At 42.2% G+C, this 18,860-nt stretch overlaps 2 protein-coding genes across 3 annotated transcripts in view; one reads left to right on the plus strand and one right to left on the minus strand.

The window, feature by feature from the left end:
• RS1 (retinoschisin 1) overlaps window positions 1-3,320 on the plus strand; it is a 30,743-nt gene extending 27,423 nt beyond the window's left edge. The window contains exon 6 of the mRNA XM_011995816.1: window positions 864-3,320. Coding sequence (XP_011851206.1) covers window positions 864-1,016 — 153 coding nt within the window. The 3' untranslated portion in view covers window positions 1,017-3,320. The remainder of the gene's footprint in view (window positions 1-863) is intronic.
• Window positions 1-18,860, minus strand: part of CDKL5 (cyclin-dependent kinase-like 5) — a 237,155-nt gene that overhangs the window by 10,879 nt on the left and 207,416 nt on the right. For both annotated transcript variants that reach the window (XM_011995813.1, XM_011995815.1), the window contains 2 exons: window positions 17,811-17,930; window positions 14,569-14,785 (listed from right to left, as the gene is read on the minus strand). In XM_011995813.1, coding sequence (XP_011851203.1) covers window positions 14,569-14,785; window positions 17,811-17,930 — 337 coding nt within the window. The remainder of the gene's footprint in view (window positions 1-14,568; window positions 14,786-17,810; window positions 17,931-18,860) is intronic.

Here is an 18,860-nt window from a genome sequence, read left to right on the forward strand (position 1 = left end):
AATGGCATGATCTCAGCTCACTGCAACCTCCACCTCCCGAGTTCAAGTAATTCTCCTGCCTCCGCCTCCAGAGTAGCTGGGATTATAGGCGCCCGCTACCGCACCTGGCTAATTTTTTTGTATTTTTAGTAGAAACGGGGTTTCACTGTGTGTTGGCCAAGCTGGGCTCGAACTCCTGACCTCAAACGATCTGCCCGCTTCTGCCTTCCAAAGTGCTGGGATTACAGGCATGAGCCACTGCGCCTGGCCAAGTTTTTATGTCTTTTTAAAAAAACATTTTCCAAGTTGAAAAGGTACTCATCACTTGTATCAAAATAGAAACACACATTTAAGTTTTGGCTTACAACTCCTGAGCCAAGCACGGGTTTTCACTTCAGCCCTACTTTGGATACCTTTGGAACATGTAAGTGTGATGTGGGCCTTTTCAAAATGTCAAAATGCAAAGGATAAAAACTCAAAAGCGATGAGTCAGGAGGCATTTTCTAGCAGCACCCTCCAATACAGCTTTCTGTGATGATGGAAATGTTCACATCTGCATTGTCCAATATGGCGGCCACTTGAAATGTGGTTCATGTGACTGAGGAACTGAATTTTTTATCTAATTTTAATTAATTGAAGTGTAAACAGACATATTGGCTAGTGGCCACCGTATTGGATGGTGCAGTTCCAGATGTTCCGAGAATGTAGGTGTGATGACAATTACAATCAAGGTCAGATTTTGGAGGGCACCCGCAAACTCTCTGTGCTTTAACCACTTTCTAATCATTTCCGTAGTTAAAAGTTGGGGCTAGCTCCAGAAAGGAACCCTTCTTCCTTTTCCCTCCCCCGATGTGATGGTGACAGGATTTCCTCCATCTCTCTAGGTCTTCTATGGCAACTCGGACCGCACCTCCACGGTTCAGAACCTGCTGCGGCCCCCCATCATCTCCCGCTTCATTCGCCTCATCCCGCTGGGCTGGCACGTCCGCATTGCCATCCGGATGGAGCTGCTGGAGTGCGTCAGCAAGTGTGCCTGATGCGTGCCTCAGCTTGGCGCCTGCTGGGGGGTGACCGGCGCAGAGCGGGGCCGTAGGGGACCCCCTCACATACCACTGGGATGGACAGGGCTATATTTCGCAAAGCAATTTTAACTGCAGTGCTGGGTAGATACTTTTTTTTTTTTTTTTTTTTTTTTTTAAGATATAGCTTTCTGATTTCAGTGAAATAAAAATGAACTTATTCCCCACTCAGGGCCAGAGAAAGTCAGAACAAAGAAAATGTCCCGAAAACCAATTTTCTTACAAAAGCCTAAGCAGCAGGGGTAATTTTCTGCTCATTTTTTCTCAGTGACACTGTGAAAGGTGCAGTCTCAGGGGAACACAAAGCAGTCCTGATAATTTGAAAATTCCTGTGCTTTACCACATTCAAGACAAAAACATAGTTTCCTAAAGCCTGGCTTTGAACGCAGAAGGGAGCAGTTCCTCCTAGTTAACTTTCCACTAAATCATCGCCAAAGAGGACTTCAGAGCCCGGGGGAGGCAGCTGAGGATCTCAAGGGTGACTGAGTTGCAGGGATGAGTGTGGTGGGTGAGAATCCCAGTGTCCTGAGAGGCTATACGTGACAGATGACCAAAAGCCCAAGGTAGGGGTTTCCTCTGCTCGCAGTTCTCACCTTCAAGGCGGGTCTGGGCTTCCACCCTCATGAACACAGGGATTCGGGAGGGTCCAGAGTGCCCAACACATGCAGCTCCATTCTGCAATCCATTCCAGCAAATTCCCTGTGTCTGTGGTCACCATTTAGGTGATCACACAGGACAGGCTGCGCGTCCAAGTATATGTAGGGACCCCAAATGACCACAACACAGTACCATTGCCCTTTACCTAGGGCTACCATTTCCCAGCAAACCAAACAGCTGGCCCAGGAGCTACCACTGGCTACTCAGAGGAGGCTCATTAGTTGGCTACATGCTTCGCAGGAACTGGGAAGGACTCACATCATAAAAAGGACCATGTGGCTTTTCCCTGAAAGATTCTCACCCTTCCACCCTCTCTGCTTTGCAATACGCAAACTGCGCCTGCTCCTGAAAAGCTCTCTGGGAAGGAATGGGCCTGGCTTTCCGTTCCCGTAGGCGGCGCCTTAGATTGGGAGGTCTCATTGGCCACTTACAGCCCAGCCTGAGATTCCAGGCCCCTCCCAGGAAAAGGCTGTTAAACACGGGGGAGGGGCAGGAGCGGTATATGGAGAGGAGGTGGTGGAATCACAGAATGAGGCTGCTGTAAAGACTGTCCTGGCCCCAGACACAGGGTAGTCTCCGCTAGCAGCTCATTTCCGAGTTACTTTTCGTTTTCAAATGACAAGCCAAGCGACTAGACTCGCGCTAACACAGTCCTGGACAACATATACACCTTTTCTGTGAACAGGCAGCCTTCTAAAAGCCCCAAACATCCTCCTTGACGCGTTGGGGGCTCAATTATTTTATATCCAACCCAGCATCTTTCTAGTCCCCATGCTGTATGCTTGAACTTCGGAAAATGCTTTTCCCTGCCCAATCTTCTCTCAAATATAAACATATCACACAGGGTGTTGGGGCGGCGGTGGCGGGGGGGCGGGGGGGAGAACGCATCCCTGGCCTTAGGACACAGGACAAATCTATTTTGGATAGAAACGCCTGAACAGAGACCCTTATTTGGAAAGGTGAATTTGGTCACGACATGGACTGTCAGACAAAATGGCAGTATCCTAAGAGTTAAGGGCACATCAAACACAGGAGTTAAGACAGTGCAGTTCAGACAAAAAGGAGAGGAGGAAACAGGCAGGGAGAAAGGCTCTCCAAATAATTGTTCATGTTGGAAACTTTTGTCACGGCTTTATTGAGATTAAGTTCACATACAGTTTGTATCCACTTAAAGTGTACAATTTGATGACATTTGGTATATTCAGAGTTGTGCAACCATTATCACTAGATCAATTTTAGAAAATTTATCACCCCAAAGAGAAATCCTGCAACCATCAGCCATCACTCCCCAACCCATTGGCCACCACAAGCCCTCTGCAACCACAGATCGGCTATCTCTACAGATTGGCCAATTCTGGACGTTTTACATAAATGAAATCATATAGTATGTGGTATTTCGTGACTGGCTTCTTTAACTTAGCATAGTGTTTTAAAGTTCATCCACGTTGTAACATGTGTATCACTACATCACTCCTTTTTATTGCTGAACATCATTGTTCAGTATCATGTCAAGAGCACATTGTTATTTATCCATTCATCCATTGATGGAGATTTGGGTTTCCACTCTTTAGCAATTATGAATAATGCTGCTACGAACATTTGTGTGTAAGTTTTTGTGCGGATGTATGTTTTCATTTATCTCGGGTATACACCTAGGAGTAAAACTGCTGGGACACACACTCTTGTTTAATCTTTGGAGGAACTATTATCCCAAGTGGCTGCATCATTTTACATTTCCACCAGCAATATAGGAGGTTTCCACTTTCTCCACATCCTCAGCAACACTTGGTACTGTCTGTCTTTGACTATACCCATAATGTGTGAAGTTGCATCTCAACTGTGGTTTTGATTTGCATTTCCCTAGTGACTAATGATGTTGAACATCTTTTCATGTGTTTACTGGCCATTTGTACATCTTTGGAGAAACGTCTTTCAGATCCTCTGCCCATTTTAAATCGGCTTACAACTTACTGAGTTTAAGAATTCTTTGTATATTCTAGGTATAATTCCCTTATTGGACATGATTTGCAAATATTTTCTCCCATTCTGTGGATCTTTTTAACTCTCTTGATAGAGTCCTCTGAAGCACAAAATTTTAAACATTTGATGAAGTCCAATTTCTTTTTCTCTTTGCTTGTGCTTTTGGTGTCATGTCTGAGAAACCACTGCCAAATCCAAGGTCAGGAATATTTACCCCTATGTTTTCTTCTAAGAGTTTTATAGTTCTACCTCTTACAGTTAGATCTTTGATCCATTTTGAGTTAATTTTTGTATATGGTGTGAAATAGGAGTCCAACTTCATTCTTTTGCATGTGGATATCCAGTTGTCCCACCAGTTTGCTGAAAAGACTGTTCTTTCCCCCATTGAATAATTTTAGCACCCTTGTCAAAAAACAATTGACCATGAATGTGAGAGGGTTTATTTCTGGAACTCAAATTCTATTATCTCATTTTCTTCATTGTTGTAGCTTTGTAGTAAGTTTTGAAATTGGGGCATATGAGTCCTCCAACTTTGCTCTTCAGGATTGTTTTGGCTATTCTGGGTTCTTTGAATTTCCATATGAATTATAACTAACTTGTCCATCATTGCAAAGAAGCCAGCTGGGATTTCACATTGAAAACTGCTCAAAACTTCAGAATTTAATACACAGTAAGATATATGATTCATAGGACATTTATCTGCAGGTAATTTGCTTACAACAGCATATTATTTACTTCATTCAATTCATATGACAGAATGTATAAAAATTAAAACTTTTATTGAGGGAAATCTGAAGCCTAATAGAATCTTGCTGTCAAACACACAAACTATGCTTGCAGTATCATTTCTTTTGTGGGGGAAACTTTCAATTAAAAATTAAACATAATGTAGGAAAAACTCACTCTTACCTTATTTTAACATATTTACTTTTATTTTTAGAAATGCTAGAGCGCAGTCTACACTGGAGATTGTTTAAAAATTGCGGTAAAATATACACAACATTTGCAGATTTTTAAATAATTAAATGAAATGTTATGAACAAAGAAGTAGCATTAAGTGTTGCCAATATTAAGAAAAAAAAAATCTGAGTTGATTCGGGTACTCTGTGTGGGAGGAGGTTACTTGGACAAAGCAAAGGTATTTCCCAGATAGAGGTACTGCTATGAATCCATTCTCAGAGCCCAGAAGATTGAACTCCTAAAGTGACCCTTGGAATGGATGCTCACAGAACCCTGTCTTTCTGTCCACTTGGGGCTTGGTTGCTAAGGCCCACTGACAAACAGCTTACAAGGACTGTCACTTCCCCTGTGGTCCCAAGAGTAGTTCCATGATGGGTCATTCTTAAGCCCAACCTTACAGGGCTGATATGAAGATCAAATAGGCTACGTGCATCTAAAGGGCTTTGCGGACACCTACTGAGCTCTGTGTAACTGGCATTAAAGATTCAGTGATATTCCTTCTCAATTTTCTGAAACTGCCAATTGGGGCAGAAGCAATAGCAATGTTTTACAATAGCAATAATGTTATAAGAGCTCATATTTCTTGAGACTCTGTCAAGTGCTCTGCAGGTTATTATCTCATTAAATCTTCACAACACTGAGGTAGGTACTATGATTACCTCCATTTAAAAATAAGGAAACTGAGGCATAGTGAAGTGCCTTGCTTCAAGTCACATGAGACGTAGGAGATGGAGCCAAGACTCCACCCAGGCAAGCGGACTCTATATCCTGGGGATTTATTTATTTATTTATTTATGAAATGGCATCTCGCTATGTCGTCCAGGCTGGAGTGCAGTGGTGCGATCTTGGCTCATTGCAACCTCCACTCCACCCAGGCAAGCGGACTCTATATCCTGGGGATTTATTTATTTATTTATTTATGAAATGGCATCTCGCTATGTCGTCCAGGCTGGAGTGCAGTGGTGCGATCTTGGCTCATTGCAACCTCCGCCTTTTGGGTTCAAGTGATTCTCCTGCCTTAGCCTCCCAAGTGGCTGGGATTATAGGCATGCACCACCATGCCTGGCTAATTTTTCTTTTTTTTTTTTTTGTATTTTTTTTTTGAGACGGAGTCTCGCTCTGTTGCCAGGCTGGACTGCAGTGGCGTGATCTCAGCTCACTGCAACCTCCACCTTTTGGGTTCAAGTGATTCTCCTGCCTCAGCCTCCCAAGCAGCTGGGATTACAGGCACGTACCACCACACCCATTTTTTGTATTTTTAGTAGAGAGGGGGTTCCATCATGTTGGCCAGGCTGGTCTCGAACTCCTGACTTGAGGTGATCTGCCCGTCTCAGCCTCCCAAGTGCTGGGATTACAGGCGTGAGCCACCGCCCGGCCCTAATTTTTGTATTTTTGGTACAGATGGGGTTTCTCCATGTTGGCCAGGCTGGTCTCGAATTCCTGACTTCAGGTGATCTGCCTGTCTCAGCCTCCCACAGTGCTGGGATTACAGGCGTGAGCCGCTGCGCCTGGCCTGATCCTGGACTTTTAAGCTGCATCCCCAGAGGACCTCCAGCGACTTGTTTCAATGAAGTGTTCTAGTCTCAAATCACATCAATTACCATCTGCTGGGAAAGCGGATGGAAGGTGGTACATAAATTGTTGCGAGCTTTTAGAGAAGAGTATGTTACACATGTGGGGACTTGTTACCTGCTCTAATTAGCACGCTTATTCCATAAGTGTAGATAGCCATTTCTAAGTCTGTTACCCTTTCCTTCACTCGACTAAGTTGTCTTTATTTCTGCACCTAGAGTAAACTTTAGACAAAGTTTTTAATATACTCTGTGTTGGAAACTGTTTTTAAAAATCTGAACCTTGGAGTTACTTGAATAAACCTGAATTACTAAAGAGAAACAACTCTGATTGTGACCACCATTCCACTCCATGTCAGTTTCCATACATGGAGGTGCAGTGACTTTTAAGGGTACATGGGCTTTACAATGAACATATTCGGCTTCAAATCCTGGCCCTGCCACTTTCAAACTGGGCGACCTTGGGCAGGTTAATGCCAAGTATGAAAATCTGTTTCCTCATTTACGAAAAGGGGATAATAATAGTACCTGTTTCACTGGGTTGTTGTGAAAATAATAATAAAAAAGCAAAACACTTGGGCATTGTGCCTGGCCATAGTAAGTGCTATTAAGATTAAAAAGTATAAGCACCAAATACTTTGATTCAGTCGTGATAAGACTATAGTTGAAAGCACAGGCCACAAGTTTCCATGTCACTTAAAGAGACAGAGTGAAGAACTGGTTGACACAGTACTTTTAAGAATGGAAAGCACTGACTTTCAGCTCCTACCCTTTGTTTAGAAAGACAAAGAAAGCTGGAGAATGTTTTATATGTAAGTTACCACAAAAGCTAAATTCTTTCCCTCCTGATTGAACATGTACTCGGTTGGTCTTACCCTAAATGATGAAACTGAGGGCCTAAAACAGGGGTTAGTAAACTATGGCCTGTTTCTGTAAGTAAAGTTTTATGGGACCACAGCCACAACTTTCTGATTTACGTATCATCCATGAAGCTTCTGCACTACAAAGGCAGAGCTTCTGCACTACAAAGGTGACAGGGAACTGAAGGGCCACAGAGCCCCCAATATTTACCATCTGGCCCTTTACAGAAAAAGCTTGCTCACCTCTCCTCTAGAATGAAAAAACCCTTATTAAGCTGTCCATCTTTGCTTTCTCCATAGCACTTAGCACAAGATTGGCCTCTCTTCCCATCCTCCTCAAACTACCACGTGAGTGTCTAGCGACGTGCAAAGGTGACAACACTCAAGTATAAAATAAACCAAAGTTTTCAAAATGCCATAAGGGAAAAAAAGCTTTATAAATAGGAAAACAAAGATCAACATCATTAAGTTACAGGATTTGCCTAGTTTTACATTAATTTCTCTTAAACTGATTACAACCTCAAAGGCCCATCATCCTTTATTTGAATTCGAATGCATTCTTTCTTCCCAAGAAGGAACTAAAATGGAGCTGTTCCCAGTTCAAACACAAGGACCACAGTGCTCAAGATTGGGACGGCCTGGCAGTCACATCAGTCAGTGCAAAATCTGCATTTTATTAAAGACATTTGGGAAGATCCATTCAAAAATACATTGTGCTCAGTAAAAATTAACCATTTCATGCTGATAATGAAGGTTATCACGGAGTAGATATTTGTGTAATATTTACAGCAACAATAGAAATTTTACATAAGTTTAGAATGGAATTACATGCCAGAAAAAACTTGATAAGATGTACCAACACATGATACAAAGAGTTATAGAAACACTTTACAAATGGTTCATAATTCACTTGTGAGGATTTAAGTATTCAACACTTTAAATTCAGTTTGGATTCAAAAATTAAAAAGATTAACAATCACGTCACACCCTTGCCACAGTAGAAAGTATGGAATTACACTTTATATAATGGATTATAAAGTCTGTGCAATTAAGAATTTCCACTGATTCTTCATCTACCACATACTAGATGTCACATCATTCTGGCTTATCCCTATTTTTGTTTCTAAGAATGAACAGGGTCTCAATGTCACCCTGCCCTGTGTCTTCCCAGACACCACCTTCAAGCTTACTAGAGATTGAAGAAGCTCTGAATAGTTAGCTAAGTATATACAGAATAACTACCTGAATTCAAAATGGCACAAAGCAATTCTTGGAGATAGAAATTTGGGGCAATGATTTTGTTTGGTTTAATCGTTTCTGTTAATCAATCCAAGTTTACAGTGAGAATTTACTTCTTTTAATCACCGTATTACCCCTCTAGCCTGACTCAATCGGTGACCAAAGAGTAAACAAGGAGAGGGAAACAGACTGAGGGCCAGAATCAGTTGTGTGTCTCTAGAGAAAACAGGTTCTCTGCAAGCTTTGCTTTCCATTTTGGAAAACCTAAGCCGTGCTGGAGAACTTACACATTCTCTGGGACGATAAGCATCTTGTTTGCTTTGTTTTGTTTTGTTTTTCCGTGAAACTCTACAGAGTTTAAACTGGAGCTTTTGACAATTCTGGCAATAAACACTTTAGTCCCCACAACAGGGACAAAAGTCAAGGCATCTACCTTTTCTATTCCTGGGTTTCTTCTGATTAGACCTGAAGCAGAGCACTAGGACAAGCTTGTCTGCCCCTGAAAGAAAGCAGATCAGACTTTTGGGAAAGTAAAATTCCCAACCAAAGGAAGTCCTGAGGAATTCTTAGCAGTCTGTCAAAACAGGGGGGATGGAGGAACAGATAAGGCCTCTTTCTCCCTGATATTCTGTGTTGGAAGAGTAACGAACAAGGCAACTTCTAATCTGCATACAACATGGAGACCGATTTTCAGATTCCAAAGGAGGATCGAAATAGGACCCAAGGATCAAATGGGGTTTCGAGACCTTAACCTTGTGAGAAATGAAGGGCTTTAGAAGTGAAACTAGTTTCACTGCCGCAATTTTGCTGGCCCTACAAATCCAGCGTGCCAACTATTACAATTTTTTTCTGGCAAAATGAGACAAACTTCCCTTAAATTTGGGAGTAAACAGTTGATGAATGAAAATGCAAGGCGGGTCATGATCATATTTAATAGCCTACAGTAAATACATGGAAGGGTGGGGTCAGTGCCCGGAGAGGAGAAAGGTGGAGCCAGGACCAAGCCTAACGCTGATGAATGAACAAACCACTGTGGGAAATGAAGATTCATGTAGTAACTGGCTCACACGAAAGCCTACCATTTGTATAGTACATTCAATTCACAAAGAAAAAGAATCGAAGGGGCAGCAGGCCCAGAGTTTCCTAGCCACTCCACTTCTCCCACGTCGCATGTATGCAGATAGATGAGGGACTTCATTTTCTTGCATGATTTCTTACTCATCATTTCTGAGACAGAATTTTTCATCAGCTGAACCAGACCTCAAGATATTCTGTATCTCAGCTGGTCAAGAAGCAAAAGGAAGAAATCATAACTGCTTACAAGTTGTGTTTCTGGTTATTTTTGTAAGCTAGGCTTTTAAGTCTCTGAGAGGACCTTCTTGTGAGATTCTGGCCCTGGAAATTAGCAACAGGACACTTACAACCTTTGTACTGTCTTTTCTATGTCCCCTTTCAAAAAAACCAGAATTGTGGTTTCTTAAACCATAAGTAAGTTTTCTCTGCCTGCACACTTTCTTAGTGATGAACTGAAGGAGGCAAGGAAATATTTCACTATTTTCTGACTTGGTTCAATGTACCCTACCACATTCCAAAGTTCACAAAAGTATGAGTCTGTGGATCTTAGAACCCACAGAGAGCTCAATATCCCACTACCATGCAGGAGGTAACGAACTTCTAGATAGAAAAACAATGCTATCCAGGAAACATGTTCTGACCAGCAGAGAATGTGCAGATTTACTGAGTCCCAGCTGAGCTCCAGCACTGCATCACACTGAGCCACTGCCCTTGCTGAAAGAGTTCAGTCACCACCAGCTCCTAGGTGAACAGAAATAGATCTTTCTACACACTTGAAAAGTAATCCTCTGGCCTTTGAAAAAAAGTTGTACACTATGAGTCATTCTCAATAATACATGGCTAGAAGAAAATAAATGGCTTTTTTCCTTATTTACTCTAAAGACTAGTTTAAGAAGTGAGGATACTATGATCTTAACTAAGAGGGGCTGGAAAGGGACAATGGGATAGCATTTCCTAGTATAGTCCACTAATTCTCAGATTAGGAACATGCTAAACTGGCTAACTCTACAACCACAACATACTTTATAATACACGGTGTGACTAGAGACTGACAGCATAGCTCTGAGTTTAGAATTAAAGTACAACTGCGTAAGGTGAATCTTAAAGCATGTTTTAAAACAGATTTAACCAAAGCATACAGCACAAATACTTCTATATAACAGCCACATCACAACCACCAATACGGACTTTTTTGCTTCTAATTGGTCTGCCATATGCTAATATTTGTAAAGAGCTATTAAATGACTTGAATAAAAAACAAAGACATTTTCTTTCGGGAGACACAGCTAAAAGCCATGGATGCCTTCGAGCAGTTGGTAAAAATCATGCCAATCTGCCAGGCTGTTGCTTGCTTCTAAATATAAGCCTCATGGCTCTATGAAAGATTTTCTAAGGATGCTAACCTAGAATTTAAGTTCTCCAACACCTATAAAGTAACTCTGGTCTCCTTCCAAAGTATGCACCTTTTAGCAGGCCCAAGACAATGGAAACGAACAATAGGATTCCAAGGATTCAGGAATAGTGGTCGAAGACTCTTAAGAGAATGTGATGTTGAAGAATTCACACCTGCAGTACTGTAGCCTGGACAGAACAAGGCCAGAGCCAAGCTCTGCAGACTGGTGGGCTTGGGATGGTGTAGGGCAGGGTTTCTCAACCTCGGCAGCAGTGGTGCTTGGGGCTGGAGCACTGTTTGTTTGGGGGGCTGTCCTGTGCATGGCAGGGTGTTTAGCAGCATCCCTGGCCTCTACCCACTTGATGCCAGTAGCACACCATCACCCTCAGCTGTGACAACCAAATGTCCCCAGACATCGTCAAATGTGCCCATGGGGCAAATCTGCCCCTGGTTGAGAACTGCCCCTAGTTGAGAACCACAGCTGTAGAGTCAGCTCACTTGAGCCCCTCAGCGTGAAGCACTCCCTTTTGGTCTTGGGCTCTAGAGAGAGGCTACATTTTAGAGCAAGACCAAACAAGGTTCAGTTAAAGTGTATTTAGAACTTTAGAGAGGAAAAACAAGGACAGCAGAGAAATAAAGGTAGAAAAACAGTGAAGCAGAGTTTCTTTTCCAAAGGAGATCAGTGATACTTTCATAAAAGTAACATAAGCTTTCATTCACCCTTTTTCTTCTTTAGGAAGTTAGGGCCGATAATAGGACATGGATGTCATGAATTCCCCTTCCTAAAGAAAAGGCAAATTTTTCTGACTTTAAATCAAGTCCTTTCTATCATAGATGGCAATCTTTGTGATGTCAATAATTCTTCATCAAGAGGGGAAAACAACAGTTAAAAGCTAAGAGAGGGCCCATTAGGTCTGAGAGAAAACTTTATCATCCCCCCTTCGTGAGCAGGAAGAGAATTGCATGCTAGAAATGCAGATTATAGTTCACTTACAGCTTATTGGATGAAAAGTCAGAACAGACAAAAGCTGAGAAGAAGATTAAAGAGCTACCTCGAAAACACTGGTTGAAGACATATGTAGATATCTGTAGGTATTTTCTGGCTCAAATCTGAGAATGTACAAAAAGTACGTATTGACTCTTCAGCAATTAGGTTTACTTTGCTCTAGGTAGAAGGCAAATATTCTAGCCCTTCTTTGAAGAACCATCATGAATAGAAATGTTCTGCAAACATCTGAGATCCCAGTGTTAACAAGGATGACAACATGGGAAACCAGCCCCTAGGTGACAACGAGCCTCGAATGCCACAGCATGGCAACGGGACCGTGCAGTTCCTAAGCGCATAGCACAGTGAGAAGTCTTTCCAGAGAAAAAAAGTGTAGTTTCTGGTTTGCAAGGGGGGAATACAAGGTAGAGATCTAGTATGAAAAAGAAGAGTTAAATACACACCCTTTTAGAGTCATTAGTGTCCAGGCAAACTGCTGATGGTCCACCTCACTTGCATCATCAAGCAGCTGCCTGGGAAAAGCCAGAATTCAGAGCTACCCAAACAGTACTGAACTGGTGAAAGAAGTAAGACAGAAAAAGAACTAAAGAGCATGCAAAACTATTGATTTGAGTCAAATTGTTTCAATAATAGTACCCAGTCGAGTTTCATTTTAGTGCCTATTACATTTATTAAAATTAAATAAAAAGCACCTTAAAATAACCTATCTATATAATCAATACACATTATAGTATTTATATAAAAATGCAATATGTGCACAATTTAAGCTTCAGGGAAACTAGGACTTTAGTCTTTATAATCTTCATAATCATCAGAGCTATGATCCTCAAAATCTTGGGGGAGGGTTAACAGTAACAGCACATTTCGATTATAGCTGACTTGATTCAGGGGCTGACACTCAGAATTTGAGGACAAGTAATAAATACTGAGAAGTTATCTCTTTGAGGGGTGGGAGGGACCTTTAAAAGTATTATTGCTAAGAGACTACTTCCAAAAATCCACTACTACTGATAGATGACAGTGCTGAGGTGACTTCCCTCAAGGATGACCCAGAGGCATGGGAGGATAACACTTGATGGCCAAAGGGTTTGATGATACTTGGGAGTAACTTGGGAGCTGAAAGAGATCAGATGAGGGGAAAATATGTCCTGTTCTGATAGGGGTTGTATGTGTAACAGGTGTGCATGAAAATCTTGTCATAAGTGGACAGCCCCAGGAAGAAAAAAATGGATAGAGTAATTTTTTCTCTATCTGGAATTGCTCCAGGAGCCTTTTAAATATGGTATTGGAGAAAGCAAGAGCAAAAAAGGCATTCAGAAATAGAAATGCCACACATATATCTCACACCCCATCAGCCAAGAGTCTCCGGGACAGTGGACAATATTGAGGAGCATAGAGCTGGTTTGCAAGATCTGCAGACAGGTACCTCTTATGATCTCACAACAAGGAATGTTCACTGGCAAATCTTTGGTCTACGCTCTACACTAATGCTAAGTGGAAGAGCACATTCTCTCTACAAAGACCCACGAGTAATGCCTCAATCTATTCTCCCCTGTGTGCAAGTAACGTCCCTGGACACAAACAGGAGCCAAGTGTGTGAGGACGGAAACTAGGCCTGCTGAATTCTCACTGGCCTATCTGACTTTCTTCCCCTGCAGGTTTGGAAAGAGATGCTGCATCTCGTCTGCTACCAAGGATGTCTAGAGGCTACTGCTGGGGCCTAAAAGTTGAGCAAGGTTCATACTGTTACAGTCACGTGTAGCCACAATTCAACTCCCTTTATTAGAAGTATAATACTCACTTCATATCACAAATGTATAAAAATATGGCAGATAGTGTCATAACGATACTTTCTTTAAATGAATATATTTATAAAACAGATATTTACCATATATATATTTATATATAGAATAAAATACTCCTGATGCAATATATAAATGTTACTGTTTAGTTTTTATAGAAACTACTGTAGCTGTCCCACTGCTTCACAATGTTTCAAACAGCTCAAAATAACTTTACATTATAACATAAAAGATATGATTATAACAGTACAATATTAATTATAAATAAATGTTACAAATCCTATCAAATATGGAAGTTTAGAAAACAATTTAAGACATACAGTTCATCTGCTAACCCTTCAAAGGGATACTCTTGGATTACAATAAACCCCACATTTAGTCTAGGCAGAAAAAAATACGTAGTAAGGGCATCGGTCAACATGATTTTCCTATCCCTTGCAGTGCCAGGACACATCCTGGCGTTCCCAAGTTCAACAGAGATTGCACTAAAGCTGGAATGTAAGGGGGAGAAACTGCCAAAAATTTCTTCTTCCTCAATGGCACACTCTATCTATTCTCACACAAGACCTGTGGGGAGTGGCGATTCCTAAGGAACTCCTGTGGCTCTAAGATCCCTGACTAGAATTTGTGGCCGCGAGGAGCTCGACGGCCCCAACACATGCAATATTGCACACACCTTCATAAAGCTGAAAATACTGGCTCACCACTTGGCCCGGCCCATGCCCCAAGCCCAGCCCACCCTTCCCCACCCCTCCCCCACTGGCTTGTCTGCCCACCCCTTCCCCCTACCAGCACAAATTACAAGGCTGTCTCTTTTAAATCATTCAGATTTGGCATTCGTGAGCGATTTGTTCTGTTATAGGGGTGCCCATTTGGCCCACTCTTGGCACCCAGCTGTTCAGAGTAGGAAGGGCCCTCTGTGGCACTCCTGGTCACAGAGGACACGTGCCAACCAGGATCCATCTGACCTGGCAGCTGGAGGGCTGGCCTGCCCTTCGGTGCGGGCTCCTGCCGGATGTTGCTGCTCCCGCCAGAGGCCTGGCTCAGGGGGTGAATCCGAATTTCTGAGAAGGAATTTTTGGTTTGTTGAGCTGTTAAGGGCTGGAAGCGGGGGTCTGAAGAAGCCGGGTGATTCGAGGCCGAAGAGAGATGTAACAACTTGCGCAGTGATTTTAATGGCTGGCTCTGAAAGAAAGGATGAGAATGCACACGGGATTCAAGTTAGAGTGACCATAAGTCTGGGGAGGGAAGGGGGCTTAGACCTGAGGTGACTGGGCGTGGCCAGGAAGGGCAAGCATGTGCAAGGAGGAGCTGGTCCAGCCAGATCTGTTCTTTGGGTTTTCTTCAAACAAGATTGTATTATTCTTTAATGGAAAAGCCTAGAAATCATAGAGCTGGTATGGCAGCCAATCAAAGGCCCAGGCTCATCTACCTGGTTGCATCCTATCTCTAACCAGGGGATCTCATGCTTCAACCAGCAGGAAGGAGAAAGAGCAAAAGGTGTATGTTTCTCTGTTTTGAGAAGACCTCCCAAAGGCTCCACACAATGCTTCCACTTATATTTCACCAGCTAGAACTTAAGTACACAGCCGTATCTAGTAGCAAGAGAAGCTGAAAATATGGAATGTTTTAGTTAGCAATGTACTCAACTACAAGTCGTATAGCCCTTTTTGTTCTCATCTCCCCGATTTCCCTCTCTCGATATTACAAAATTCAAATGTTCCCTCGCTTTACTTTTTTTTTTTGAGAGGGGGAGGGTAACATTTGGGCATTGAAAATGCAAAGCACAAAGAAATATGCAAAACCCCAACAGAACTATCTAAATAATTTATTCACAGGAGGCCTTCAATTCCTAACATGGGCTCACAGTGGTCCGCCCTGCCTGTCTGTCTACTGTGCAGCTGGACACCCCCAGGTGCTGCATCAAGGAGGGAGACTGACTTCAGGGCAGAGGGGAGCAGCCTCAGAGCAGTCTCCTCACTGGACAACTCCTGAGCCTCATGCTCCTGAACGATGAAAGATGATGGCTCAATCTCCTCTTCCTTGATCTCAGAAGAGACATGGAAAGCACTTGGAAATTCACAGCCAGTCACAACTGCTGGACTTGGCCACTTAGGCTACAACCCTAGCCTTGGGGCCCCTCTGAGGCCAATTCTCAGAGTACCTTAATGTAAGTGTCATGGTATAAGGGACATGCATTTAAGGGCTCAGCAAAGTTTGAATAAAATGTTGATGAACTCAAGGAACATTACAACATTTGAAGGAACTAGGCACAGAAACCCAAGGTAAATGGCTTCAGAATTGACTCAAGTAGATATTGTTTCAGGGGAAAGTATTCTCCATCATCATTCCAAAGTCTTCCCAAGAAAGCTTTGTGCTCCCTACAGGAGGTAGCATAGTACACTGTACACTCTAAGTGCTCAAAAGTGGCTTTTTAAAAATAATTAAATTGGTATAACATGATGAGACTCCTGGTGATTTTTACAGCCTTGACCACATGTAACTATCAAGCAATTACAATAATCTGCATTCAGCAAGAGCTATAAAGTTATTTGAAAAGAGCTTCTAGCCTAGGCAACAAAGCGAGACCCCATCTCTATAAAAAAATTAAAAAACTAGCCATGTATGGTGGCATGTGCCTGTAGTTCCAGTTACTCTGGAGGCTGAGGTGGGAGAATGGCTTGAGTCCAGGAGGTCAAGGCTGCAGTGAGCCATAATCTTGCCACTGCACTCCAGCCTGAGTGATCGAGTAAGACCTTGCCAGAAAGAAAGAGAGAAGAGAGAAGAGAGAAGAGCTTCTTGGCAAAAGAAATGGTTTCACAAAGAAAGTTCTAAAGCTCTCTATTCTTTTTGTTTTGTTTTGAAATTGGGAATAGAGAAGCAGGCCCTCACTCACAGGCTTGTCTCTTTAGTTTGGATACATATCCAATAAACTTGGATATCTGGTTCTCTATGCTTCCACCACCCCCAGCTTATATTATGTTAGAAGCAGAAAATATAAATAGCTGGGGCAAATACAATGGGAATATGGGGGAACTTCTGTCAGCAGTTCTATGCAACAGCTTACAGTTAAAAAGAGTAAACAGAGGCTGGTCATGGTGGCTCATCCCTGTAATCCCAGCACTTTGGGAGGCAGAGGCAGGTGGATCACTTGAGTCCGGGAGTTCGAGACCAACCTGGGCAACATGGCAAAACCCTGTCTCTACTAAAAATACAAAAAATTAGCCAGGTGTGGTGGCGCACACCTGTAGTTCCAGCTACTTGGGAGGCTGAGGTGGGAGGATTGCCTGAGCACAGGGAGGTCAAGGATGCAGTGAACCGAGTTTGTGCCATTGCACTCCAGCCTGGGCAATGGGAGTGAGGCCCTGTCTCAGGAAAAAAAAAAAAAAAAAAGTAGTCTGCTCTCCCAATCACAGAAATCTGTGACACAAGAAATCACAGATACAAGTAATCCTATGGCCTCAAAAGCTCTGGAGGGTTGTCAAAAATTATAGTACAGAAGAATAAAGGATTCATAAAATATTCAATATCAAAAACCAAAATGTTCATTATGGGATACTGAAAACATACATTACAAAATTTCCAACCAAAATAGTTGTTTAAAGGAAATAAACCTCAGATACCTGAAAAATTTACTGATTCAGTTTCTGCTTATTCCTCCATTATGGAAGATAAATGTGACTACGTAATACAGTCTAATATGTAGTTCCTAATGCAACTGTTTGCCTGTTTCCTGTAAAAAATGGTATGGATTTCAGGAATTGAAATATTCTTTCAAGAAAACTTATCATACCTGTCTTTCAATTTGTATGCTATTACTTTTAATGAAACCTTAATCTTCCTACCATCTCTGTTCATCCTGCCTGAAATGTTATGGCATGCCTCATTTTTTACCATGAATTATGGTTCTTTAACACAGCTCAGCTCTTTCCTGGGCTGTATTTGTGGGCTGGGACTACATCTTCAATTGCCTCCAGCTAGGTGAAGGCTAATGGAAGCTTGCATCTTTCCCAGTAGAACATGGGTCACTGAAGCAAGATTCATCCTGGCTCACAAGATGCATCTGGGTATAACTGAGGGTCTATTTTGAGGAGGTGCTCAGCCTTACTGTAACACTGAGAAGCTAAGTTTTCTCTACCACGCCCTCCCCGCTCCTCAGGACAGTTACTGCAGAGTTGGAGAGTCTAGGAATGGTGCAGGATCCACTCACTTGGGTCTGTAGATCTGAGATCTTCTCGGGGCGCCACTCCTTTGGTCTGCTGCTTGGAGTGCTAGCAGAATGAATGGATTTCTGCAACGTTAGAAGATCAGGGCTGTCGGAATTGGGTACCTAGAGCAAAATATGGACAAGCATTCAATAAGCACACTAATAAGCCTAATTAAGATATGCAACCACACCCAATAGGAGAACCAAACTAAAAAGCAAACCAAACCAAAACTCAAATGATCCAGTAAAAAAAGAACCCCAATCTCTCCCAATGTTCACAATGCAAGTGATGCTAAATTCTTCTGCCCTCTTAATAATTTTCCCTGCATTAGGAAAAATTGGCAGATGTCATGCAGCTTTGTTAAACCTCAACCCTTAAAGCATTCCCATGCTGTTAGTTTTAGTCGCTGTAAGAGAGAGCAGTTAAATTGGGCTATACCAGGAATTGCTGTCGTATCCTCATTCCATAGTGCAGTTAGGTTATGAACCAGTTCAATAAAACAAATTTTTTCCTGCTGGGAAAATGATCCAAACATTGTATTTGGTAGTGCCAAAGAAGTCTGGTAGGCTTTCAAGGATAGCAAAGTGAGAAAGTATGGTTTAGGTCATATTCCCAAATCATTGTCTGATATATCTGGATCTATCATTATGTACTAGAGAAATGCTGGAAATCTGTGCCACAAATTCCAGATGAATGCAACTGGTCTATTCACCAGCTTTGGTGAACACAGAAGAGTAATGTCAAATGCCAAGCGAAAGCCCTGGTTTTAAACTGACCAGCAAAAGCTCAAGCCAGACAAGGATACAAGCTGTTTTTTCATGGAGCCTGTTAGCTCATTCAATTTGGTCAATTCAACTTGGCTTCAAAAAGACAAATTGCCAATCAAGTGTTAACAAACTCTGTGAGTCAAATGCAAAGACATCTGTTAACTGTAAATGTTAATAGAATTCCTTACATAAAATACAGGCTTTTATAAATGTTATCTGCCCATAATTGGCTAAACAGACAAGACAAACTAGCCTTTCACTAGTTTGTCTGCTTAATAGACTTTG

Source organism: Mandrillus leucophaeus, unplaced genomic scaffold (assembly GCF_000951045.1).
Source record: "Mandrillus leucophaeus isolate KB7577 unplaced genomic scaffold, Mleu.le_1.0 Scaffold499, whole genome shotgun sequence".
NCBI classification, from domain to species: Eukaryota; Metazoa; Chordata; class Mammalia; order Primates; family Cercopithecidae; genus Mandrillus; species Mandrillus leucophaeus.